Source organism: Lissotriton vulgaris, chromosome 10, assembly GCF_964263255.1.
Source record: "Lissotriton vulgaris chromosome 10, aLisVul1.2, whole genome shotgun sequence".
Taxonomy (NCBI): Eukaryota; Metazoa; Chordata; class Amphibia; order Caudata; family Salamandridae; genus Lissotriton; species Lissotriton vulgaris.
Genome location: NC_141698.1, coordinates 69,761,767 through 69,788,260, shown reverse-complemented (window position 1 = coordinate 69,788,260; position 26,494 = coordinate 69,761,767). Strand labels below are relative to the sequence as shown.

The window sequence follows — 26,494 nt, the reverse complement described above, 5'->3', positions numbered from 1 at the left end:
AAAAAACAAAAAGACGTCATATATTGCTTTAGATAACAAACAAAAAAAAGAATATACATCAAGTTTTTATATTCATATGGCCATTTAAACTATTCCAGGGCACACTCAAAATAACTCCCAATGTCCAATTTGCACAACAACAAAAATATCCCAAGAACACATGAACAGCAGGAATGTTAACAGGGGTTTTGCACCAACTGGAGGCTGTTTTCTGTAACTGCAGCTTACAATTCACTCCTCATTACAGACAAACTACACCCATTTACTACCCTTAATAAGAAGTTCATGTTTACATTGTTCTTCGTATAGATATGGACTATTCATGTACCAATTAATAGAGAGGATTAAAATTAAAATCACTGACCATAATAGACACATCTTGTTTATTCACTGTCCCATCCATTCTTCCATCCATCCCATTCATTAGGCAAGTCCCATCCACATACTCTTTAGCAAAGACATGTCTCATTCATTAACCCCACTTAATAGACAGGCTTCATTCATCCACTCCTTCTTACAAACAGGTGTCAATCCTTCACTCCCAATAACAGAGAGATTTCAGACATGAATTGCCTACAACCGGATGGTCTCTTACATTACCTCCCCAAAGTAGATACACAGGCGTCATTCAACGCCATAACGTAAAAGAGAAAAAAAATCCCAGAAGGGAGCAGTCTTTATTTTTTACTCCCTTACGACCAGGATTTTTCTGACAGTGATGGGCAGTAAAATATGGCTATATGTCCATCCATCCTAACTGAGCAGTCAGACATCTAGACAGTTCTCCGACGACCATTAATCTGTCGGGTCATCGGAGAGGTTTGGCCACGGCAGAGACGTGGTAGTGTCCACCGTGAACTATGGTCCGCTCGCTTTTAAATTGAGCGGGCAGACCATAATGTTGGAAGCCAACACACTCCATCTCTATTGCGATGGAGTATGTTTACTGTCAACATTTCAAGAGGCCCAGAGTACTCAATTTTCAGATCCATAATTCACCCTGTTCGGGTAGAAAGGGGAGTTGTGAGCCCGCTCTACTGATGGAGTGTGATTTGTGGTACTCCATTCTGGAGACTTTTGTTCTAGCTGCCTCAAAGATCTAAGCAAATTGAACATTTATGTATAGTCCACAGACTCTACACACATTACAGGGAACTTCCATTTTACTAATAGTGCCTCCTTAGGGCAACTAAAACTTTGTAAAAACTGAAATATTTACTTCTCAAAAGCACTAAAACTGCTCCCAGACCACATCAAACTTTGACCACTATAAACTCTGCTAATCCTTCACAACCCACTCACACTCCAAACACTGCTAACATCATGTCTTCTATTGGTCTTGCCCATAAGGACCTTTACCTTAAATCTGCCACTGTTCTGCATTCTTAACAGGTCTCCATCACACCTCCTCCTGATTGACATGTCATTTCTGTCCTTCATAAAATTGAAGACAGATCTCTTTCATGTGCTCCCCCTGATTGACCAATCTTTATCATTCTAATCATACCACAGACAGAGCCTTCATATACCTTGACATGACTGACAGGTATAGCTCCATTCATCCTGCTCACAGACCATATTTGTCCATTCCAGGATAGATTTTATTCACTCACCACTCATCCATAATAGCACATCTCACACATTGTCTCCTCTTAATGAGTGTGATTTACTCATGGAATCTTGGTGTCAGACAGGTATACAACATTCCTCCAGATGAGAGATTTCCCTCATCCACTGTCTCAGCTAGAACGTCTTAATCATTCAGTCATTAATAACCAACACACTAGACTCATTCAGTGTCTCACTCACAGTCTCACTCTCTGATCGAATGGAATAATCTTTTCAATCCCATGCAAGCTTCTCCTTATGGTAGACGTCTCTTTGCTTCATTCTTTCTAATACGACAAACAGGTCTAATTCATTTACTATCCACTTTCACTTTTATAATAATCAGTAGATGTATGTATGGTTGTATGTATGTATATATTGTGGTATTTCTAAAGTGTGAACCTAGCTACAGGGAAGTGGAGCGCTGCACAGGCAAAGACAAGCACTGAGTCAACCAACGACAGGAGAGGGCGCTGGGTTATGGATGGTTGAAGTTTTGTAATCTAGTGTTCATAGGTGGGCCATCAGCTCTTTCCCAGATTGGGGCAGAGCTGGAGTGGTCCTGATGGATATAGAGATGTTGTTGCAGATCCACTGGATCCTGGGTATATAGATGAAAAGGCCTATTGTCTTGTTTTTTTTGCTTTCATACTTCTCAGTTTGCAGTCTGATAGTCTACTGGCTGCGGGAGTCCCAAGAACACCAGAGATGGTGAGCTAGATACGGGGGGCTAGATTCGATGGCTTTAAAATGATGCCCCTGGATTTACAGATGCTCAGGCGAGCAAGTAGAGTTCCATCAGGATGGAGGTGATGTGATCATATTTCTCCAAACTCTGGAAATGTATTCCTCCCACATGTTGTAGAGAACTGAATAATTTTTTCATGTGAAAGATAAGTATATTAATTGATTTCCACCATAAAATAGGCTTTTTTCAACACTTCCCTTGATTGATAGAACTCGTGTTTTAGAATAGGCTGGTCTAATTGATTCACTCCCTAGAATGCTCAATCTTTATTCATTCACTCTCTATGGTCGGCAGTTCTCATTTATTCTCTTCCGATAATGGATGTAGCTCATTCCGTTGGTTTGGGACAGACATGTAATTTTGCATCAATCATTCCCTGTCAGATACAGCTTATTAATTCATGCCCTTTCTACAACAGTAAGGTATATCCTTTCCTTCTCATCATAAAAGACATAAATGACAGACAGACATATCTTGCTGCTGCATCCCCAGACCTTTAGATCTCATGCAAACTCTTCCCATAGACAATGTCTCACAAACAGACATGCCCCAATATTTTGTTTCCATAACAGGGAGGCCCACCTGTCCTCTATCTATGATGGACATAGTCTTACCATGAATGCTCTTTTCTCCTTGTCTGTCTGGAAGCGTCCATGGCCGAATTTGGAGGTGGTGTCAATGAACTTGAGTTCGATTGGCTCCAAGGCTTGCCGTTTAGTATGCACCAGCAGAGACTGTAGGGAAAAAGCAGAAACTCTCACATTTGGGCTTCAGCGGAAAGCACCTTGAACAGAACTGGATTTGCAAGTTTGGCTTGCACTTCTACACACCCAAAGGCCTTGCTCAGTTCTGACAATTACCACAATGCCTGCAATGCTTACCTTCCTGAGTGTAAGTACGCGTTTCTTAGATCCTACTACACAGCCCTTCACCATCAAAAAATCATTGTTGACTTGACCATAGTGAGGGAATCCACCCTTCATGGAAAGAAAAAGAGAAAGTTAGAGGGACTTCTATAGTCAATGCTTTGTTCCAGTACAGCTCTATGTGCAAAATTGACCCGGTGAAAATTTCAATTACATAGGCAAAATTTGCTACATTTCCGACATTCGCGTAATGCAAAATTTGCTAAATTTTTCAAGACTCTACGGTACATGAATTTGTATAATTTTCACCCGCAGGTGACCGGTTTGTGCAGTCAATGCCTCCTCGCCTGCGAGTTTCTGGGTGCATGTCTTTCACACAAAATATGACCTCATGTGAATAAAGTAATGTGAGATACCAGCAAATAGCATTTCATGCTAAAAGCTTATTCATACCAAATTCGTGAAATATTCACAAACTTTCCCCAAAAATATGCAATTTTGCATACACCTTCCACAAAGCTTAGATGGCCACTGTTGATTGAGAGAGGGAGTAGTGAAGGGTATAACTGAGCACTAATTATACATTTCTTCAATTTTACTTAAAGAAGTAGTCGTGTGTGGAGCTTTATGTCGGAATGTCTTAGTTAACTATCTTGTCTGAGATAAATAACTTGGCCTAAACATTGTTTAAAAAATATTGACCTTTTGGGTGAAGATTTTTTTATTATTAACTCATATTATGCAATATTTTTGTAAACTCATCATTATGTTACAGGATATTCTGACTAAGAAATTATGGTATTTCACCCATGTGTGGCTTATCAAAAACCCATGGTAAAGGGCATCTGTGATTTGCTTTCATCCTTTTGTTCCAATTGTAGCTGGCCTGACCCTGGATTTGATGACATATGGTCTCTGAAAAAAATTATAGAATGGATATAGGAAATGTTGAGTAAATGTACCGGTAATTCATTTCCTAATTTTTTTTTAAAAAAGTGAAACAATTTCTGGCATAGCCTAGAGGGGGAACGTGCCAACAACTTCTTACACCCACATGAACTTACCCGTTCACTGTAACCTGTAAGAAGAGAGTTAATTCGCGGGAAGTAAGGGGAGCACATACTTAGCATTAGAAATGTGTCATGAGCAATGAAGCAGCCCTAAATGAGGGTCCAATGTAGAGTCTGGAGGACAGGGCACTCCATCGCAAATGCAACAGAGTGCCCTCCCCACCAAACTCTCTGTCCATAAACCTCATTTAGAGGCGGGTGGACCTTAAGTATTTAATGACTGTGCAGTAACTTTTGTCCAACTCATATTTTCCAACTTCTTAACAAATAGGGTTTTGCACAGTAGTCGAACTTATCTGGCCCACTTGTGATTAGTTTAGTTTTAGTATTTGTATTTATAAAAAGCAAGTCTGTACATCTTTCTTTTTTTTAGGTCAGCTGACCTGTTTGAGGGTGATATGGGGTTCATTTGAATTTTGGGTGAGTGCGAGCCAATCGCGGAGGATCATGTATGTTCAGTGAATCCTGAGTTCCTAGTCTAATGCGCAAGCATCTATTAAATTGCATAAGAGAAAAAACAATAAGTAGACTTAGACACTAACAGACTAAGGGCCTCTTGTAGGTAAATAGTATTTACCGATTCGTAAATACCAAATTTTACCGATTCGGTATTTATGAATCGGTAAATGCTATGTAGCTAAAAAATCGGTAAAAAATACCCAATCGTTAAGATTCGGTATTTACCGAATCTGTAATTACCGATTCGGTATTTGCCATTCATTCCTATGGGCCTGGAGACCCATAGGAATGAATGTCAATTACCGAATCGGTAATTACCAATTCAGTAAAACGGGGAAAATAGTCAAGGGTGGAAGGGTGTCACTTTGACACCCTGTTGCACCCCTGATTAGTGCTTGTGTGCACATGTGGCACACATACATGCTCTAAGGGCATGTATGCCTGTCACATGGCACAGTTGTAAATGCACATATTTGCATTTACATAGGAATTCGTTATTTACCACCAACTAGGTACATGTCCTATACTTTTTAACAGGGATATTCCCTCTTTTGGCCTAACATTTCCTCACTGTCGCCTTTTTTTTACTATGGGTAGATGTACTGAAAAGGCACAATTTTGAAGTTGTCAACCTGAGTAGAGTGCCACAGGATCATACATGATTATGACATATTAAAAACAGAAATAAAACTTGGTCTGTATTTGTATTTATTATTAACTGTACAATTAATTAAAATCATTACAGTAAAAGTGATCAACATGTTGCGGCTAAAATAAATGGTTAAAAACTGTTGTTTGTAATAGAAATTTAAAACAATTTTTGATAAAAGAATTTGCCGCCCCTCCCCAATTCCACTACAGTCAGTCTTCCCCGGCGTTTATGTTTATGGAGGTGTGGCTTTGGTGGCAGTCCAGAATCCCTTGTTGTTCTATGAGGATGGGTAGCATTATAGAGCTGTGATTAATTCCCAATGACCTCTGATCCCTTAACCTGAGAGGCGCTTTACTAGAGGGGATGCTGGAAGTGCAGAAAGGCATCAATGCACGATCAAGACCACCTCAACATTCTGGATTTATAATGTGCTTCTCCAGAGTTTTATTTCATTCATTTGCCGTTTTAAGGCAGTCCTGATGTGGTGGATACATTTCCCCAGTCTTCCTAGGGTCACCGTGCTGGACTTGGAAAAACACATGGCTGACACTTCGCTACAGGATTTTGTTCCATTGATGGGACAAATCGGGCACAATGGTCGCCTTCGTACATTGATGAGATTGGGGCAACAGCACAAAAGGTGGAGCCACGATTCCCTCTTGTATGAGCAGAGTCTACAGTTTGTGGCTTCCCCCATTCGGGTCCATGCAAGGTTAAAATATGCGATTCCTAAGGTGATTAATCTCATGGACAGAATTTTGCTTCGGGCTGATAGAGTGAGAGCGTCACTTAGGTAAGCCTGGACTTTGCCTGCCGTGTAAGATCTATTCAGCGGGTCTAAGTGTGGACTTGAATGGAGGGATTTACAGTCCAGATCAAATGAAATTTTACTCACTTGTTTACTTATCGCTCTTTTCCATGTGTTCATAAGGATCTCCGGCCTCGATATGCTCTCTTCCACTATATTCAATGTTTCGATCGCTTTATCAGGGCGGTGTGCCGGATCGTACATGGCTCTTGGAAGATAGATCTTAGTTCGTGTTTTAGAGTGTTAGCTGGGGCCCTTAAAATCCTGAGATAGAGTTTTATAGTGTCCCCCTGGCAAATCAAGTCCAGCCACGCCACACCTAGCTCCAGCCTTAGCCTTACGTTCCTTGCCGACCTTAGAATTTGAAGCACTATTTAATACGCTTTCGATTGTGCTAAATTTAAGCAAGGGTGCTGTGACCGGGGGAAGGCCTGGTGACCATACCTGATTGCTGGTAGAAGTTTCACTTTTAAAACTGTCGGGCTGATCAGATGGTGGTTTCATTGCTTGAGTAGATGTATGACCCAGTTAGCCTTGGTGCTCTGGTGTTTCAAGTGGGCATTCGCCTTAGCCCATTCCGTCAGCCAAACCCCTAGGTAATTGTAAGACGTCGCCGTCGTAATTTGCAAGTTGCCCATATGCCATTGTGCTTTCTTTTTCTGATGGTAGGTCCCAAAGATGACGACCTTGGTCTTTCCTTGGTTTACTGACAGGTTATTGATGTATTGAAGCGATTTAGTGCAGTTAGGGCTCTTTATAGGCCCACCTTTGTGTGATCCATTATGGCCTGTAGTTTCACTTTCAAAACAAACAATGATTTGTGGGTTTCAGACCCGAAAGAAAGCATTATTAAAGATCTGTGAGTGAGATAGTGTTTAATTGAACAGCAAACTGACTTGTGTCCATAAACCCAATAGAACAAAGCAGATTTGAGAACCATTTTTTTATTCTCAATATCTGTACACGCTTTGTAGAGACTAGGAATCATTTTATTCATGTTGTGACATTAATACATATTTTTTTTGTTTTGATCTCAAGTAATAGCTGTTTTCGGGAGATTTGGAGTGAGGATTAGGATCGAGGATATTGCTCACCAGAAATTGTGACAAAGGCTGTCTTGTTTACGATTAACACACTTCTGATAAGGTAGGTGGATAACCATGAACATAGCGAGCTCAAGATATTCAGGAGAGTCTGGAGTAATGCATTGTAACTGATAAGGTACCATAATATTGTGGCCTAAGTATTGTCTGACAAAAAAATATTGCACCTTTAGAGTTAATAATAGTAAACCTACACCCAGTGGAACAATATTTTTGTAAATTATATTTAGGCTTAAAAATGAAAGTCAGACAATATTTTGGTTTGTGATATTCTGACATAAAAGCCTTGTATTTTATTTTATTTATTTATAAAGTTATGCAGGCACATGCATCAATGTTGGCTTTTGCGATTCCTTAATTGCAATTTTTAAGGAATCGCAAAAGCCTATGCATGTAGAAATCGCTTAAAAAATAGCGATTTCTAGAGGCCAATACGAATGAATAGGAAGACATTCTCAATTTGCGATTCTCAATTTCAAGGGTGTCAGGGTGTCAAAAGGACACCCCTGAAATTGATCTGTGCACATATGTTGCGCACACACATGCCCTAAGGGCATGTGTGTGCGCAACATGAAACTTTGAAAAATGCACAAAAGTGTATTTTTTTAAGTTTTTGCAAATTACCATGAAGTTTAACTTCATGGTAATTTGCTACTCCTATTAGCGAAATCGCGAATTTTTTGACTTTGATGCATTACATTTAAGGAATCTCAATTTGGGATTCCTTAAATGCAATCGCAATTTAAGGAATCTCAACTTAGAGATTCCTTAAATTGCGATTTTTGCATTTGGGATGATGCTTCACAAATGCAAAAAGACCGGTCGCAAAGGGGCAGATTCTGAGAATCAGTCCATTTGCGACCGGTTTTAAGCTTGCTGCATGTGGATGTTAGTCTCCTACAGAAATTCGCATACCGGTGGTCAACAGTCATCATAAGTGTTTCGCATCCAAAATAGTCATTGATACCAAATGGTTTGCATGAGGGACTTAGTGCCATATCTTTCTGGAAAAGTGTGGCAAAAGTGGGAGGCATTCAGGGGCAAGGGAGGGACAGGTTTTACTGAGGGTTCCCTCATCCTATGTTTAGCTCTTACCAGGGGTGTGATGGATTTGTCGGTAATGTCGAAGGTGGTGGCTGCGTTGTTTTTGATTATCTTCCCATCCTGGACATGGATTCCATGGCCAATACGATAAATCTGTAGGGAAAGAAAACAGACAGTCACTAAAATATAAGCACATAAAAAGATTAAACTATGCTGAGTGCTGCTCTAGGGAAACACTGAGCACTGTCTGGATCTCAAGAACGATGTTCAAGGATCACAAGCATGCAGCCATATTCCACCTTTCCCAGTTGTCTCTTGCCCTGTTTTATTCCTTTCCCGTCTCTCTATCATTCAAATTCCATGTTTACTTTTCCCGAATTCTTTCTGCGGAGAACTACTGACCCACACTTCTCCCTAATCTCATATCTGTTTTAACCTTCCAAAAACGTCTCTACTGTTCCAAGACTTGCCCGCTGCCCCATAGTCACTTTACTTCTCTGCTTCAAGATTTTAGTTATCGAAGTACATAGTACCATATTTTTCCTTTGCCCATTGTATCCTGCAAACTCACAGCTCACAGTGATGTGAGAAGGTAAAGGGAACCTGACGATGAAAGGTGTGCGGTACGCTGTGACGGCAGCTATGTTTTAGTGCAGTTCATGTCCGGCACTGGTCACACCAGTGCCGGACTGGAAACCCAGGCCAGAGCTGGCAAAAATCTTCAACTCAGCCCCAGAAGGTCTTGAGCGGAATGGAATATGGGGCTATAATGGTTGGATCACAGTAGTGCCTCCAGCTCTGATAGCAGCATCCAATCCTGCAACCTGCTGAGAAAATACCAGAGTGGCAGGATAGCCACTCCACCTCTGCTTGTGACTTTGGCCACTTTAGCCTTTGTAGTCAATTTGGTCATGCATGAGCAATTTTTGCGCCTTTTCTTAAACCCATTGGCTTGCACTTATGACCCCCCTGGAGATCTCTAGTGCTTTCCACTTCTTCCAAAACATTGTACACATCTGCTTGCTAGGCTGTACTAATGACGAGTAAATCGGAGGGTACTGGGATGCTTGTGTTTTGCAAAACTGCCAACCATGGGACATGTGCACTTTAGACATCTCCAGATCATGTACAAAACACCAAATATCTTTTGAGGAACAGAAGCCTACAATGCAACCGCACCTCCCTCAACAAATACCCATTTATAGTCCACATCCAAATGTGTTTGTTTATTTGGTGTGCACGTCAGCTACTCCCGCTGTTCCCAGAGGGTGATCAAACAGATCAGAAGTAAATGCAAAGTTTTCTCAAGGATTACATAGATGGCGAGGAAGAGGAGGAGGGCAGCCCGGGGACGCCGCAGTACAGGTAAGTGGTTTTAATTTACTTTTAAGTTATGTAGAGTTACTTGTTTTAAAGGCAGGGTTGGAGGCGGGGGCTGGCCAACTCCACTCCGCTGCGGAGTGTGCAGAGATTTGCCTCCTCCGTGGTCCGTGCGGAACGCAGAGGAGGCAAATCTCCACACACTCCGCGAGCGGGAGCGGAGTTCTCCGCCCGGGCTTAGTGCATTAGACCTGGTTAAGAAAAGCCATTTTTACATGCTCACGTTCTTAAGTTGCCTTCTCTCCATGGACACGATGACATTTGACACACATTCATTTGCGTACACAAACAGGATAACATTCTTTAAACTCAGTTTTGCTTGCACTACCACTTCATAGGCACTCTATCAGAGCACCTTGAACATTCTGTAGAAGGGCTAAGTTCATCACACAAGATATTGTTATTTGTTTTGACCGCTCAGCAACAGAGCTATCACAATAGAAAAAGCTATAGCGGCCTGGCTGGGGCATTGGCATGGTAATATGGAGGATTTTATTATATATTAGACATCAAACCTTTGTTTAAACAGAGGAGTATTTCACTGGCACTGAGAGGTCGATCCATGCTGGAATTCCAGGTCAGCTGATTCCCGTTTACCTCATGCGTGGGATGCTGTCCAACTCTACCCCAAGACAGGCAGCTTGATGACACTAAGCCCCAGGTAACAGGGAGTTAGATCACACTACAGGGACTTGGCAGATTCACTCACCCTAGACCTGATAGGATTGGATGCCCTAGGTAGAAGTACAAAATATTACAGTACTTGTATGCAAATATATATTCTCTGTAATAAGCAAAATGGTTGAACTCTTTATCTTTTCCACCGTTCTCTTAATGTTGATCACATTATTCTGTTTGCATTTATTGATTATTGCAGTGTACTTATTTTACTAAAAAATCACAATGTTTTAATAAATATTGAAACATTGTACTGTGTATTTCTTGTGTATGTCTGTGTGTATGCCTAAGTAACTAAACAAAAGGTTTCTAGATCTGTTACCACGATTTCCTTGGGGAGTAAGGGTTGTCATTTACCGAGGTGGCACATCCATTTGTTACCCAGTAAGGTTAGAGGTACAGATGGTGCACTGTGAGCTAGCAGGACTTCGGCCACCAGATGGTGCACTGTGAGCTAGCAGGACTTCGGCCACCGTATCAATGCGGTGTGCATGGAATCATCTCGTACAGTTCTGTCTCGTACAGTTCTGATGGTTATGTTTTCCAACAAATGCACAATTTTTCTTGGTAAAGTATAAACCGCATGACAGCATGTATGTATGCGAGAGTGGTGTGTTTTTTACATTTGTTGACTCAGTGGTCCTTGTACTCTGCATGATTGCTCTCCTAGGGGCCTATGTGCTCTGCATGTCTGCTGGTGCAATGACCTTCCGGAACAAGTCTGCAGATCGAGTGACATGTGGGCTTTAGAGGCCAGTGTTCAGAGGCATCATTTGGTTGAGTGAAAGTGTATTCATCTGCTAACTAATGACTTTCTACTTTACAAATATTTGACTTGGTGCCCTTGTGCTGCACACCTATGCTGCTGAGTCATATCTATGCTTTTTTATTTGATGACTAATTGGCACGTCTGCTGAGCAAATCGAGGGATTCAGTGGCCATGCTGCTGTGCACATCTCTTGACTCAATGGCAAATGTCTGTTGATATTGGCTTCCTCAATGAATATTAAATAGTACACATCTGCTGACTCAGTGACTCATGGACAATTGTCATCAGCTGACCCAGTGCCTTTTGGACTCTAAACATGTGCTAAGTTACTGGCTCATGGACTACAAACATATTCTTACTCACTTACATACAGCTGCTGACTCGGTGTACCTGGGATTTCAATCTTCAATATCAATTTCAGCTGCCTCACTGGGCCATGGACTCTCAACTATTGCTGACTGAGCAGTATTGTACTCTTTGCATATTATGACACACTGGTACTTGAAATGCATCTATATTGTTGCTCAGTGCTTTCTTGCTCTATACATCGTTTGACTTAGTGGGCCTTAGACTTGCAACATCTGCTGATTCAGAGGCTCTCGGACTCTACGTGTCTGCTGACTTGGTGACTCTTGTACTGTACACAGCTGCTCAGTAGGTTTCCTTCATACTCTAGGCATCTGCTGACCCATATCTTGTACTGTATCTGCCTACTTAGGCTATGTGTGGTCTTTATCTGCCGGAGAAGCGTTTTGTGCTGTACCTTCTTGTTGAGTTCAGTACGATGGTGATAGCCCTTCTGACCAGCACGGGCCATGGTATAGGATACTCGGGCAGGATGCCAAGCTCCAATGCAGGCGACTTTCCGTAGGCCTTTATGCGTCTTCCTGGGGAGTTTCTTGGTGTGCCAGCGTGAGGTGACACCTGTGAGAGAAGAAAACATGAGCTGGCTAGATCCAACACACCTATTCCGCATCGAAATTGGTGAATTATCCACAGTTCTATATGTGCTTCTTGGATACATGGTTTTTGCCTTTGGCGACCTACTTGGATGGGTTCTTAGGTGCTGAGATGCTGCTGTGATGTTCTTGTATGTAGAGCCTTAACAGGTTGGTGTGGTGACTGAGCAGTAACAGTGTCAAGCACCCATTCCACCTTTGTTCTTTGATGTTGGCCAACTGCTTGGTTCCTATTCCAAATATTGAAAATCCAAGCAGGATGCTGTAGAAAGTCTGGCCACGTGATGAGTCACAAGTTATTCAAATTTATACCATTTTTTTTATCCTCTGCTTCTATTTTGGTACTTATAGTAGTGAAGCTACTCCTGGACTTTCCCTGACTAATTTATGGAAAAATCTATTTGGATATGTTTGAATAGGGGCAGGTTTGATTAGAATCAATAGCAGACAAAGTTCAGCAAAGTGCATCAGCACCCAAGTGTAGCAGCACTTCGACATATCTAAGGGTAGGATCATCTTCATGGGCCAAAGAGGGCCAGTACTTTGATATACCTAAGTTCAGTCATACGAAGTTTTCTAACCAAACATATTCTGCAGACATAACAACATTTTTGATTCTACACAAATTAAGATCGACTTTATGTCTACTAGTTTTCTATTTAGATAAAGTTTGAAAATGTGACTTATTCACTAAACAAGATGTTCTTTTTTTAAACTCTCCCCTGACAGGTTTGGCTTGTAGGCCATTAGGGGTTTGCAAGGTACCCAGAAGATATGAGGAGATTCCCTTTTTTCCAAGTCCACTTATTGCAAACTTAAAAGTGTATTTGAGCCCTATATACAGCTCCTCACTTCTCGGGGTTCAAGGTAGCGCTTTATGAATGCATAAAGACAATAAAAAATAGCACAAGATCTGGACTCCAAGGTGCCACTACTCTGTTTGATCGGCCACAAATGGCTCATATTCAATGCTGTATTTCAGGAATGCCTGGGAATAGCAAGGTCTTCTAGAAAAATAGATTTCCTCCCCAGGAAGCACTATTGAGGAGTAAGCGCTCTTGTGCAACAAACCGACAATATATCAAAATACTGACTGCCAAAATAGCGTGCTGCAGAAATACTGGGTGCAGGATAGCGACTACTACTATATTGTGGTGGTATAAAGTAAGGGTAGATATAAAATTCTTGACTCCACTTCTACTCATTTTCAAAATATTTACATCCATAGTGCGCATCTAGATAGATGTCAGAAAAGTATCTCTATATATGCATCCATGCATACTACTAACCCTGATGATATAGTGGTAGTCAATATTGTGGAGTCAATATTTATTTGCAGGACAATATTCCACACTCAGCATTGTGGTAGAACCCCAACATTTCCAGTTGATGATGAACTGTTCTGCTACCACCAAGGTTGCTCTGTTGGGCTGCAGAACAAATAAATACAAGGCCCTTCCACCTCTTCTGCATTTTTGTGCCCACTTATTGAAAACAATATATGTCCCATATCAATTGCCTACATTCTTTTTACTGCCATACTGAAATTTGACCATGGTATTTGTTCTTGGCTTTTGTTTGGAATCAATGCATGACTAAACATGTTCCTCAGTAAAATATGCAGCTTCTGGCCTGATTTTGGAAGAGCTGAAGAGGGTTGATCATAAGAATTATTTAATACTTGCTTCCCAGTACTGTTAGTGGGGTTCCCTATTTTTAAACCACCCTCTTACTGAAATTAGTTGGCAATATTAAAACTGCAACATTACTTTTGAATGAAATAAAAAGATGTAAACAAGCAGACAGATAGGTTATGAAGAGACAAAAGTGTTCCATGAGGTAGAGGATGAAAAGAGCTCACCAGGCCCTCAACTGGTCTCAGCTCTCTTGTCTACCCCACCACTGCCCATCTGCACGCACCAACCAAGGGATACATTGTGAGAGTGTCCTTCAAGCTCCAGTGCCCTTGAAGCTGTGCACTATCTGATTATAAATCCAGCCAGTAATAGTGGAAGTTACACTTAATCCTTATGGAGTTTTTTGTACTGTGTACATTTGATCGTTGAGATGTGGCATGGGCAGAATGGCTGAGTCATGTTTCTTCATGTACAATTGTCTCTATACTCCAAGAATGGTTTATAAACTATGCACATTTTTAATTTACTTGTATATCATACCCTTAAAGCCATGGCCTTTTGTGACCCCAATCACGTCTATCATTTCGTTCTGGCTGAAGACGGTGTTGACGTTGACCTGCTTCTCTAGCTTCTCGTGGGCCCAGTCCACCTTGTCGGCCACAGTGCCCCCGTTCACCTGGATCTCCATCACGTGAGCCTTCTTCTGCCGCAGTGGGAGCAGCTTCATCTGCAAAGGCACAAGAGAGCCTCAGATACAGCTGGAAATGTAGGGAGGCACTGAAAGAGCTGGCACTGTTCATTGTCCCTCCACAGGTGCATTCCCAGAAGCCTATAACAACAACATCTTTGGTGGGTGATGGAAGTGAACCCATTGCTAACTTTGGATAAATAACGACCTGTACTTTTACTTGGTGCAGATATGGGCCTTTAATGAGTCTGTAGTTTCCAAGTCACACCGGGACATACATCTTTTGTACACTGCCTTTCAGCTAGGTTTATGATATACACATATATATATACCACATACGTACAGCAGGAGAGAATGTCATACTTTTATGCACCCACCCCACACACAGTAGAAACAGCCATGATAAGCATATAGTTATACAGAAAGGAATGTTGAGAACATCTGTCTGCTTCTTTGATAAACAAACATTGGCAGAGCCACTAGGTCTTGCCTATGCAAGAGCTATTGTCTTTCCCAATGTGTTCCAGCCATGTTTTATCCCAACGTGGCTGCTGCTCAGCATGGTTAAAAGTTAATGGTGTTGAGAAAAGTGGTGTGGAGTGAGTGGAATGGCATGGAGTGGAGTAGTGTGCCATAGAGTGGAGTGAAGTAGAGTGGCGTAGAGTGGAGAAGAGTTGTGTACAGTGAAGTGGAGTGGGGTGGCATAGAGTGGATTGGCATAGAGTGGAGTAGAGTTAAATGGAGTGTCATAGAATGGTGTAGAGTGGCATAGAGTAGAGTGTCATAGAGCATAATGTCAAAGAGTGGAGTATCGTAGAGTGGAGTAGAGTGTTGTAGAATGGAGGGGCATGGAGTGGCAAAAAGTGGAGTAGAGTGTCATACAGTAGAGTGCCGTAGAGTGGAGTTGAGAGACATAAAGTGGAGTGAAGTTGAATGTTGCAGAGTCTGGTGGCATGCAGTGGAATGTCATAGAGTGGAGTGATACAGAGCGGAGAAGAGTGCTGTAAAAGGGAGTGGCATAGAGTAGAGTAGAGTGTGGTAGAATGAATTGCAGTGGAGTGTCGTAGAGTCGAGTGGCATAGAGTGGAGTGTGCTAAAGTGGTGTAGAGTCGAGTGTCATAGAGTGGAATGGAGTGAAGTGGAGTGTTCTAGAGTGGAGGGTCATAGAGTGGAGAGAAGTGGAGTGTTCTAGAGTGGAGTGTCATAGAGTGGAGTGGAGTGTTCTAGAGTGGAGGGTCATAGAGTGTAGAGGAGTGGAGTGGAGTGTCCTAGAGTGAAGTCTGTAGAGTGGAGCAGTGTGAAGTTGTACACCAGCAGTTCAGCATAGCTAAACGTTTATGGTGTAGAGGACAGTGGCATGAAGTGGAGTGTTAGAGGGTGGAGTGCCACAGTGTGGAGTACAGTGGTGTAGAGTGGAGTGTCATCGAGCGGAGTGTTCTAGAGTGGAGGGTCATAGAGTGAAGAGGAGTGGAGTGGAGTGTTCTAGAGTGGAGTGTCCTCGAGTGGAAGTCTTTAGAGTGGAGTAGTGTGAAGTTGTACACCAGCTGTTCAGCACAACTAAACGTTTATGGTGTAGAGAACAGTGCCATGAAGTGGAGTGTTAGAGGGTGGAGTGCAGCAATGTGGAGTAGAGTGTTGTATAGTAGAGTGGAGAAGATTGGCATATAGTGGAGTTGAGTATCGTAAAATGGAGCGTTGTAAAGTGGAGTGGAGTGTTGTGAAGTGGAGTAGAGCATTGTAGAGTGAAGTGGCATAGAGTGGAGTGGCATAGAATGGACTAGAGAGAAGTGGAGTAGAGTGTTGTAGAGTGGAGTGATGTAGAGTGGAGTAGAGTGTTGTGGAGTAGAATAGAGTAGTGTACAGTGGAGTAGAGTTGAGTGGTGTAAGTTGAGTAGAGTGAAGTGGTGTAAAGTGATGTGAGGTAGAGTGAAGTAGAATAGAGTAGTGTAGATCGTCGTAGAGTGGAGGGGCATAGAGTTGAAGGGAATAGAACATCATAGAGTGTAGTGGCATTGAGCAGCGTAAAGTGGAGTGTCATAAAGTGCAGTGGCATATAGAGGAATGACGTAGAGTGGAGTAGAGTGGAGTCAATTGAAGTAGAGTAAAGTGGAGTGCTGTAGAGTAGAGTAAAGTGGTGTGAATTGGAATAGGGTTGAGTGTCATAGAGTAGAGTATAGTATTGTAGATTGGAGTGGCGTAAAATGAAGTGGCATAGAATGGAGTGCCATAGAGTGGAGTGGAGTGGTGTAGAATGTGGAGGGTGGAGGGTCGTAGAGTGGAGTGTCATGGAGTGTCAGAGTGGAGTAGAGACTCATAGAGTGGACTGGTGTAGAGTGGAGTCGAGTGGAGTAGTATAGAGTGAAGTGTTGTGGAGTGAAATGGTGTAGAGCATGGGTACTCACAAACTTTCTCTCAGGGGCCAAATTTACAGTGTGGTTTGTGTCCGAGGGCCGCACGGTTGGGGGCGGGTCAGTGGGGGAGGGGGCGGGGCTAGAGCAACAACAAAAAACTGTGACCATGAGGTTGATCACAGATCCCTGCAGTGGACGCCTTAGTCCACTGAGCCACCAGACCCGGCATGCACACATCTCTCTCTCTCTTGTTCTTTCTCCTTCCCTCTCTCCCTCTCTCTCTCCCTCCCTCTCTCTACCTCTCCCTCCCTCCCTCCCACTCCCTCTCTCTCCCTCCCTCTCCCTCCCTCTCTCTCCCTCCCTCTCCCTCTCTCTCCCTCCTTCACTCTGTTTCCCTCCCCCTACCCCTGTTTCCCTCCCCCTCCCCCTGTTTCCCTCTCCCCCCCCTATTTCCCTCTCCCTCCTTCTGTTTCCCTCTCCCTCCCCCTGTTTACCTCTCTCTCCCTCTCCTTTCCTCTCCCTCACTCTGAGGTTTCCCTCCCGCTCCTCTCCTCTGTCCCTCTACCTCCTCCCCTCTCCCGCCTCCCCTCTCCCTCCTCCCCTTTCCCTCCTTCCCTCTCCCTCCTTCCCTCTGTCTGACTCTCTCCCCTTCCCTCTCCCTCCTTCCCTCTTTCTCCCTCTCTCTCCTTCCCTCTCCCTCCTTCCCTCTGTCTCCTTCCCTCTCTCTCCTTCCCTTTCCCTCTCCCTCCTCCCCTCTGTCTCCCTCTGTCTCCTTCCCTCTCTCTCCTTCCCTTTCCCTCTCCCTCCTCCCCTCTGTCTCCCTCTCTCTCCTTCCCTCTCCCTCCTTCCCTCTGTCTCCTTCCCTCTCTCTCCTTCCCTTTCCCTCTCCCTCCTCCCCTCTGTCTCCCTCTCTCTCCTTCCCTCTCCCTCCTTCCCTCTGTCTCCCTCTCTCTACTTCCCTCTCCCTCACTTTCAGGTCTGCCTCCCTCCCTCCCTCTGCCTGCCTTCTTCCCTCCTCTGCCTCCTTCCCTCCTCTGCCTCCTTCCCTCCTCTGCCTCCCTCCCTCCTCTGCCTCCTTGCCTCCTTCCCTCCTCTGCCTCCCTCCCTCCTCTGCCTCCCTCCGTCTCCTTCCCTCTCCTTTCCTCTGCCTCCTTCCCTCCACCTCCTTTCATCTGTCTCTCTCTTCTTTCCTCTGTCTCCCTCTCTCTCCTTCCCTCTCCCTCACTCTGAGGTCTGCCTCCCTCAGCCTCTCTCCCCCTCCCATCTGCCTCCTTCCCTCTGTCTCTCTCCTTTCCTTCCCTCTGTTACCCTCACTCACTCTGAGGTCTCCCTCGCCTCCTCTCCTTCCCTGTCTCCCCCTGCGCCCGGGCTGAGACACACACACACAGTTGCTGCAGGCAGAAGTGCTGGAAAGCAGGGACAGACACAGGACGTGAGAAAGTCGTGCATTTATTGTAGGAGAGGGTAGAAGTACTGGAAAACCAAAAGTTTCATGCAGTGAACGCAGAGGTGTATAAAAGTACTGAGCGCTGTGTGGTTAAGACAGATGGCGTGGGGCGGTCATGCAGTTTGTGAGGTGAAGCCGGGAGGTTTGAATGACTCCTACATCATGTTAGGAAGCAGCAGAGGGTGCATGAAAGCACGGGTGCTGTGGGTGACAGTCGAGGTACTGTCGAGCGATACTTTCTCTGAGACGAAGACAGAAGAAAAGAGCAAGTCTTAGGTATTGTGATGTCTACATTGAGCTCTCAGGAGTTTTGCGAATAGAACTCGTTTCCTATGACAACATAATACCTATTGCTTTTATTTTAAAGAATCAAAGTAAACCCGCTATTCTGTGATATCATGGAAGCTGCTTCAGAGGCAAACAAATGTGTACACAGAAATAGTTGAATGTGCAGTTGGACTAGGTTTGATGCCTTATTTATGAGGCTGTCACAACAGAAGCTCCTGTACATTCATCGGCATTACAGGTTCCGGTTAATGCGCTACTTCTGTTGGCTTCTGACGTCATGCTGCTGTCTCTTGCAAAGCATTTAGTGCGGGATCCGAATTGGTTGCATTATGGAAAGCCACTGAGCTAATTTTACCCGCTACTGACTGACCCCTTTCACCGCCGGCACACACAGCAGTCAGTATCATGGTAGTCACTGAGGGCTCTGCTAATATCTAGGTGCCGAACAAATGTGTTTTTCAGCCTGAATTCTTTCACAAATATGCAAGTTGGCATGTGCGGAAAGTGGCATGGAGGCGAATCTAGAAGGGTCCTCGCCTCCCCTTCAGGGTGTGCTGCACCAACCTTCTGTAGCCCTGCTGGGTCACACCTCGTCTACCGCACATGCCAAACCCCATATCGAAGGGGTGCAGTTCGTTATGTGATGAGGTGTCTTCCGGAGGCTTTATATTCGTTTTTGTGCTGCTGTGTAAGATACTTCTGTTCAGGACCACACTGATTAGATTACAATAGCACGATTATATATGTGCAGATAAACACACACGCACGCACGCGCACACACACACACACCACCGAGAATTTCACAGGTCTTTAAAAGACCATTCGCATGTTAATGAGGCTTTGTTCACCTCTTAGCGCCCCTGGAGCCCCACTCTGACTATGACAGGAATCGCCCGGCCCCCACAGAGCTGCAGTCTGAGTCACCCTGTTTCCTGACACTCTTAAAAAAAATGTAAAACACGGGTACGATGTCTGCAAGGTCCGCGGGCCGCCAGGGAAGGCTTGCCGGGCCGCTGGCGGCCCGCCTGCCGTACTATGAGTACCCCTGGTGTAGAGTGATGTAGAGTGGAGGGGTATAGAGTGGCAAGGAGTAGGAAGTTGTGGAGTGGAATGGCATAGAGTTGCGTAACATGAAGTTGAGTTTTGTAGAGTGGAGTGGCGTAGAGAGGAGTAGAGTGTTGTAGAGTAGAATGTCGTAGAGTAGAAGGAAGTGTCATAGAGTAGAGAGTAGTAGAGCTGCTGTGAGTATTGTAGATTGGAGTTGTGGCATAGGGTAGAGTTAAGTGGTGTGGAGTGGAGTGGAGTGGAGTGGGATGGGATGAAGTGGTGTCGAATGTCATAGAGTGGAGTGTTGTAGAGTGGAGTAGAGTGGAGTTACGTGGAGTATCAGAGTATCCTAAAGTGAAGTAGAGTGTCGTGTAATAGAGTGTCGTATAGTGGCATACACTGGAGGACAGGGGAGTGGTGTCATAGAGTGGAGTAGAGTGAAGCTCTATACAGTGGAGTAGAGTGGAGTGGTGTAGAGTGAATTAGAAGAGAGTGGTTTACAATGTCCTAGATTAGAGGGGCATAGAGTAGTGAGGAGTAGAGGGTAATAAAGTGAGTGTCATAGAGTGGTGTAAAGTGGAGTAGAATGTTGGAGAGTGGAGTGGAATAGAGTGGTGTAGAGGGAAGTGGTGGAGGGTGGAAGGGTTTAGAGTGGGGCAGAGTGGCATTGAGGAGAGTGGAGTAGAATGTCATAGAGTGAAGTGGCGTACAGTGGAATAGAGTGTCATACAAGGGGCCGCGTAGAGTACCGTATTCATGGTGTGGTTGGGCACTGCCATTACGGTGAACACATTTCCAATTGAAATGACCATTACATTTGAACAGACATACAGTTTTACTAATATGCAGCACACAAATGATAATGTGTGAAAACCATCATCGCCTCATGTATTGATTTGTTTTGATACTATTACAATATTTATTTCCACCAATCTTCAGAATTACAAAAAATGCCTGGACGTTATTTGAAGGTAGTCAGGAGTCTAGCTTGCTCCTTACTACTCCTGGCGCTTCCTTTGCGACCCCTGGCCTCAGAGCGGGCAAAGGAAGTGCCCCCTCTGAGGCGAGGGGTCGCAAAGAAAATGGCAGTAGTAAAGTAGGGAGTAGGGAGCAAGCTAGAGGTCACAGCTGCGACTCTTGGCTACCTCCAAATGACGTCCATGAAAAAATGGGCTTTCCTAACTCTGATGCATTCTGTAATGTTTGTTCAGATCATTTACAGGCATTTAGGTTTTGTTGTGTGCTAGAAAAAGATTACACCCTATAGCCTTTTTTCTTTCCAATACCCAGCAATATTGTCACATAAATCCTCTAAATATGCAGTGGATAATAAGAAAAGTAAACACCAAGCTCATTGGGAGATAGAGACTAACATTTGACCTATGTCTTTAAATGCACACCAAAAGCGACAAGAGAAAAAACAAATTTAAAGGTCTGTTTGTTTCTCATTCCCTTCTGAACTCCAGCATTGTTATTTTGGGATGTTTTCAGCTCCCTGCACTCCCCTACTTCCAGTGCCTATGGCATGGGGGCAAAATTGAGAAAAAGGATTGTTTAAATTGAGTTTTTAGTTACTTTTTAGATTCCTTTTTAGATTCCTTTTTCCACTCAGTTTGATATGTCTAGATATCCCACTGGTACATTTCTTAGAGAAAAGGTAAGTAAAATCAGTTTTGCACAATTGTTATTTTTCAGATTCCCATACAAATCAACTCAAAACATTTTTCAGAGAAAAACAGTCAATAGGTTCCTATGGAGAGAAATGAAGTTACCGGTTACCAGGTAAGTAATCCGTCTTTGGGGTTGAGATTCTCGGGGGTTAAAACAAGGGTTCGCCCAGGGTCAAGGATCCACTCTTGTTAAACCCTCAGCGGCACTAGGGCAGCCGAGTGCTGAGGCCCAATGTTATCCAAAGGGAGTAGGGGGCCACCGGTTGGTGGTTGCTTACGAGCAGGCCACTGGGTTGTGGGAACAAAGCTCCTGGTGTTCGATTCAGGGCAAAGGGGGATCCAGTTTAGCACACAAAGTGCACCCACAGTGGCACAGGGGCGCCTGGGTGCAGGGTGCTGTTTTGACGTTGGGTCAAATAAAGTTATTTCTCCTCGTTATGCCTCACCTTGGGAGGGGTAGCATTTTGAAGCATTCTAAGGTCTAACACTAACGGTAAATCTGGAAATGCACCAAAATCTATGAGCAGATGCGTGGGAATACCCACGGTCTGCCCAATGAACACCTCCCTGGGGAACAGTAACACAAGGCAGCGATCTGCGCTACCCAGCGTGACTCCAGATTTATCAAGACACGCAGGGCCGCGCAAGGTGGCCTTGCTTGACTTTGATGAATCTCACTTAGGTTACGCGCCACCTTGCATGGTGCAAGGGCAACACAAAACCTTGATAAATCTGGCCCTAGGTTTGAAAATCTGTTAGACGGCTTGTTGATTACAACCTACAGTGCAATAGTAAGATAGGCCTACGAGATATATTTATCGACACCTTACTTTGTGAGGTATCTTATTAGAGAGGAGCTATGGTCTGCTAAACAAACACAACCCCCTGCCTGCTTTTAACAGAACCATGCCATCATGAGCCATGGGCGGCGTGTGCACATGACGGCGTGGTTCCGTCATGCGGCTGCCGCTCCGCGGCATTAACTCCCCGCCTGTGCGGGCGAATTAATGAGCGGGTGTGGCCGTGACAGAACCACGCCGTCATGAGCACAGCCCACCCATGACTCATGAAGGCGTCATTCCGTCACGAGCATGGCGGTGCCGCACTCACCCCCCCTGCCGTGGCGAAATTAGCGCCGCGGCCAAGGGGTTAAAAGAGCTCCTACTTTGCATTTGAACAGCTGGGTTCAAAACCTAACTCAACCTTATGCTCACGATCAGCTATACATTTTCAAGACTGATACAAAATGATGGAAAGGTAAGTTATGAGGATGAATTAAGGTGGTCAAGCACTGAATTCAAATTATTGCATCCAAATACTCGCTGAACATGAGCTTTGTGGGAAAGGACTTCCCTTGAACAATAACTTGGCAAACAGGTACCCAAACAGTGGCCACAACAGGAGCTGTCCCTATTGAGATCTAGGTCAGCCAGGCCTAAAACATGAATTACTTATTTGCCTTAGACTATTAGCTCTAAAATGTTGATTTTCAAATAGAAGTTTATTTAAAATAGTACATTGATTGTGTGTCAAACAATAATGAACAAAATACTAATTTGAACCTTAAAACGTTTTCACTTTGTACCTATATGTATATTTGTATCTATGTATATCTATTTGTACAGTGAAAAACTAGCCAAAATGCGTCGGAGAACTGTAAATGGTCAAAGGCAATGAGACAGGCAACAAGTGAGTGTGGGTAGCTAGAATCTGAGAGCGGAAGTGGACTGTTACTGCCTCTTAATGTGGTGTTCTTTATAGTGGTGCGTCTCCTGTTCTTTCCTAAATTAGTGCAGGATTGGGGCAGTTTTGAAGGATACAAGTATGTCATTCCATTCCTGGGTGGTACAAAAGGGGGTGGTAATGGACGGAGCATCTGAACCAATCAAACACTCACACCTAGTCAACAGATCTGGGTTTAATCCATCACCGTTCTTTAGCCCACTCTGCCACCCCAGTTCAGACATGGCCATATGCAAATCAGTCTGACCCTGTGCCTCATGGGAACAGTCCAGCCTGAACTGCCAAGCCATGGCTTCCCTGGACCGGAAACAAGCTTCCGAGGACCATTCCTGTGTGCAGAGATGGAAAAGGCTCATTGCCATCTTTAAGTCTAGCACAACTAACCTGAAAATACATTTGTATAATAAAAGTGTGGGAAATTCTACAAATGATGAATCATTACAGAAAATATAAACGAAAATAAAAGCACCCATATACTGTATTCAGTGTCAGAATGGTTCTATCTTGCGATGATGCTATTGCCACCCAAAAGGAAATGACACAAAAACATCAAATACAGAGAATCAGCTCTTCAGGGGCAGCACAGGAGCGTTTGCCTACATTTTGTCCCGGCCCCAAGTTTGCTATGTTACTCTGTTTCCTCTCTGTAATCGCTCTGCCATCAGGATACAGCTGCAGCCGCCCACTGATGTCTGTGGGCTGCAGTTTTTATTGGGCAGTGGGCAACCTGATCCTCCAAAGCTGCTGATCCTTGAACACTTGACCAAAGCAACAACACAACTGCCAATACTGAGCTGACTTCTTTAATTTTTAGTCAAGAAGCTGTTATGAATAAAGCATAACAGTCTATTTTCAATTTCGTCACTATTTTATTTTAGTCATTTTTTTCTAGGTTAGAGAACTTTTTCATTTTTTCAAGGGATATTTCTTGTGCATATACAATTATACAAAAACTATACAGATATATACAAAATTTACAGAAACATCATGGCTGAACAACACATCCATACCAACCTTTCTCACTGCATGCATTCAAAACATTCACACTCAAACAAGGAAAATACCAATGAGGTATATGTCAAGTGTCAACAAAAAGTGTTGTTTTTCAACAAGGTAGAATCCTACAGTTTATATTTTCAAACACTCTAAACTATTAGGGTCATATTATGTCATGTCCCAATCCAGTCCTTTTAATCTTTTTAAATAGTTGACAAATGACCACTGAGGATCGACGCGTTTCGAACCCCCTATTGCGGGGTTCTCTTCAGGATCAACAAGATTTCTTCAAATTCCAGTGGAGAGTATCACACAGGCTGATGTGGGTGTTGTAATCTGCCAAGCCTTACGATTTGCTTGGGGTGCCTGATATTGGCGAGGGCCTTGCTTGCCCTGGGCTCACTCTGATTCAGGGCGTCTCCTTTCGTCTGCCGCCGTCAGTTAATGCACTGTGTCCTTCCTCGCGTCTCCACTCCAACGTCATCAACGGTACATGCCTTGAACACTTGTCAGCGACCAGCTGCTTGAAAATAAAGGGGGCATTCGCAAGAGATTGGAATACCTAGGGGGATATTTACAACAAAATGTCAGAGCGCAGTAGTACACCAGAATTGGTAAAGTCGCGCTCCGACATTTTTAAAAAGCAGGGATGCACAGTATTTACAAAAATACAGCGAACCCCTGTGTTTCCCCTAGTGCGGACGCAAATAAAGTTACCTAGCTCCAGCGCAGGCACCCTTGTGTCATGTTGCAAGGGTGTCTGTGCTAAAGGGGCAACCTTGCAGCACATAAACAATCTTAAAAAGCGATTTGCTCTTTCTATGTGTGCTGCAGAAAGAGCAAAATACAAGGAGAAAATAATAATTTCTCCTCATATCTCCATCCTAAGACCAGGTTTTACCTGGCCTTAGTTTTCGGCCCTGCCCCATCCTTGTAAATATGAGGCAGCATCAAAAAGGCAATGGGTGTTTCGGCAGAACGCCTGCTGCAACACCCACAAAAGAGGCCCTATTTACAGGGAGGCGTTAAGCCACGGTAAGGAGCTTAACACTGCTTTGCAAATAAGGAGAAGGGGATATTGCCACCAGAACGTCGGCGATATCCCCTTTTAAATATACCCTCTAGTTTTGCAACAACCATAGATTCTGCCTTCTCATACTTCTAATGGCTACTTACAGGAACTGTGCACAGCGAGCCACATTGCTCACTGTATTATACCAGGTTGTATCACGTAACACACAATTAGTGGATGCCTCACCAGGATCAATGAGACATTCTCATTGGATCCCCTTTTCCGTGGAAAACTCATACATCACTAAGACATGGAACTTCGATAGAACTTAACCCTCTTTCATCTTAGCTAGCTTCCTTAAGTTGCCCCTATGTGGAGAGTCAGAATTCATAAAGCACATTCTTGAATTCTTTGCACGGTTTGGAATAGTGAGAGATTTAACCAAAACATTAAGAGCAAATTCCCTACTATCTTCTAAGAATGAGGCCCGGAGTCTTATTCTATAGCCTAGCAGAACAACGGTTAGACACTTTAAAGGGACTCAGAAATTGGCTGTCCATCGCAAAAATGGTTGTAGAACTCAGGGGCATATTAGCAAGTACCTCGTTAAAATTATCGCAGTTTTAGCTGCAGGAAACTGCAGCTAAAACAGCGATAATGGGCTTGCTATAATATGCATTTTAGAATTCCAATAGAAGCTCAGGTCAGATGTGCAGGACTTCTAGCCTGGGCTTCTATTGGAATTCTATAAACCATATTAGCAAGCCCAACTGCCGCTAAAACTGCAATAATTTTAACGAGGTTCTTTCTAATATGTCCCTCAGTCCTTTCTTGAAACGTAGGGCCTTGTTCGAAAACGGTATTTTGTAGTATGTGCAGTAGCACTACAGTAGTAATACTTGCTTACTTCAAAATGCAAAATAATAAACCTACGAGTGAAAATTCCCACCTTCACCTTTTTTTAATCTAGGATCTCTGCACGTGTAAATGTACTACTTTGTAGTCCCTTCCTAAACCCCTCCTTACTTATGCTTAAATCCCCTCCCATTTTGATGTAAACATTTCTCATTTTCCAACCAGTTGCTGTAGTACCAACGACGGTTACTACAAAGTAGTACATTTACGTGAGCAGAGATATTAGATAAAAAAGGTGGAGGTGGAGATATTCACTCGTAGGTTTGTTAATTGCATTGTGTAGTAAACAAATCTTTCAATAACATGAGAATTTGGTCAAAAATGCACATCAACGGAGCTGTAAAATAATGGGGTTTCAATGAAGTGTAGGTGGATATCCTCCACTCTAGAAAATAATGCGTTTTACATCAGATAGAGGTGAGATTGATATGAGTCGCTGCTGGGCTGTGAGCTAAGCGTCTGAGCGTCCTTATCTGCATGTAGCACAATGAGGATATTTCATAGGTACATTAAGTAACTTCTTAGTAACCTATCAGGAGTGATGCCAACTGGATCT

At 43.6% G+C, this 26,494-nt stretch overlaps 1 protein-coding gene across 1 annotated transcript in view; it reads right to left on the bottom strand.

Annotated features, from left to right (window-relative positions):
- RPL3L (ribosomal protein L3 like) overlaps positions 1–26,494 on the bottom strand; it is an 88,390-nt gene that overhangs the window by 1,204 nt on the left and 60,692 nt on the right. The window contains exons 5-9 of the mRNA XM_086940514.1: positions 14,322–14,508; positions 11,949–12,109; positions 8,410–8,511; positions 3,238–3,333; positions 2,971–3,090 (exon numbers count right to left, since the gene is read on the bottom strand). Coding sequence (XP_086796640.1) covers positions 2,971–3,090; positions 3,238–3,333; positions 8,410–8,511; positions 11,949–12,109; positions 14,322–14,508 — 666 coding nt within the window. The remainder of the gene's footprint in view (positions 1–2,970; positions 3,091–3,237; positions 3,334–8,409; positions 8,512–11,948; positions 12,110–14,321; positions 14,509–26,494) is intronic.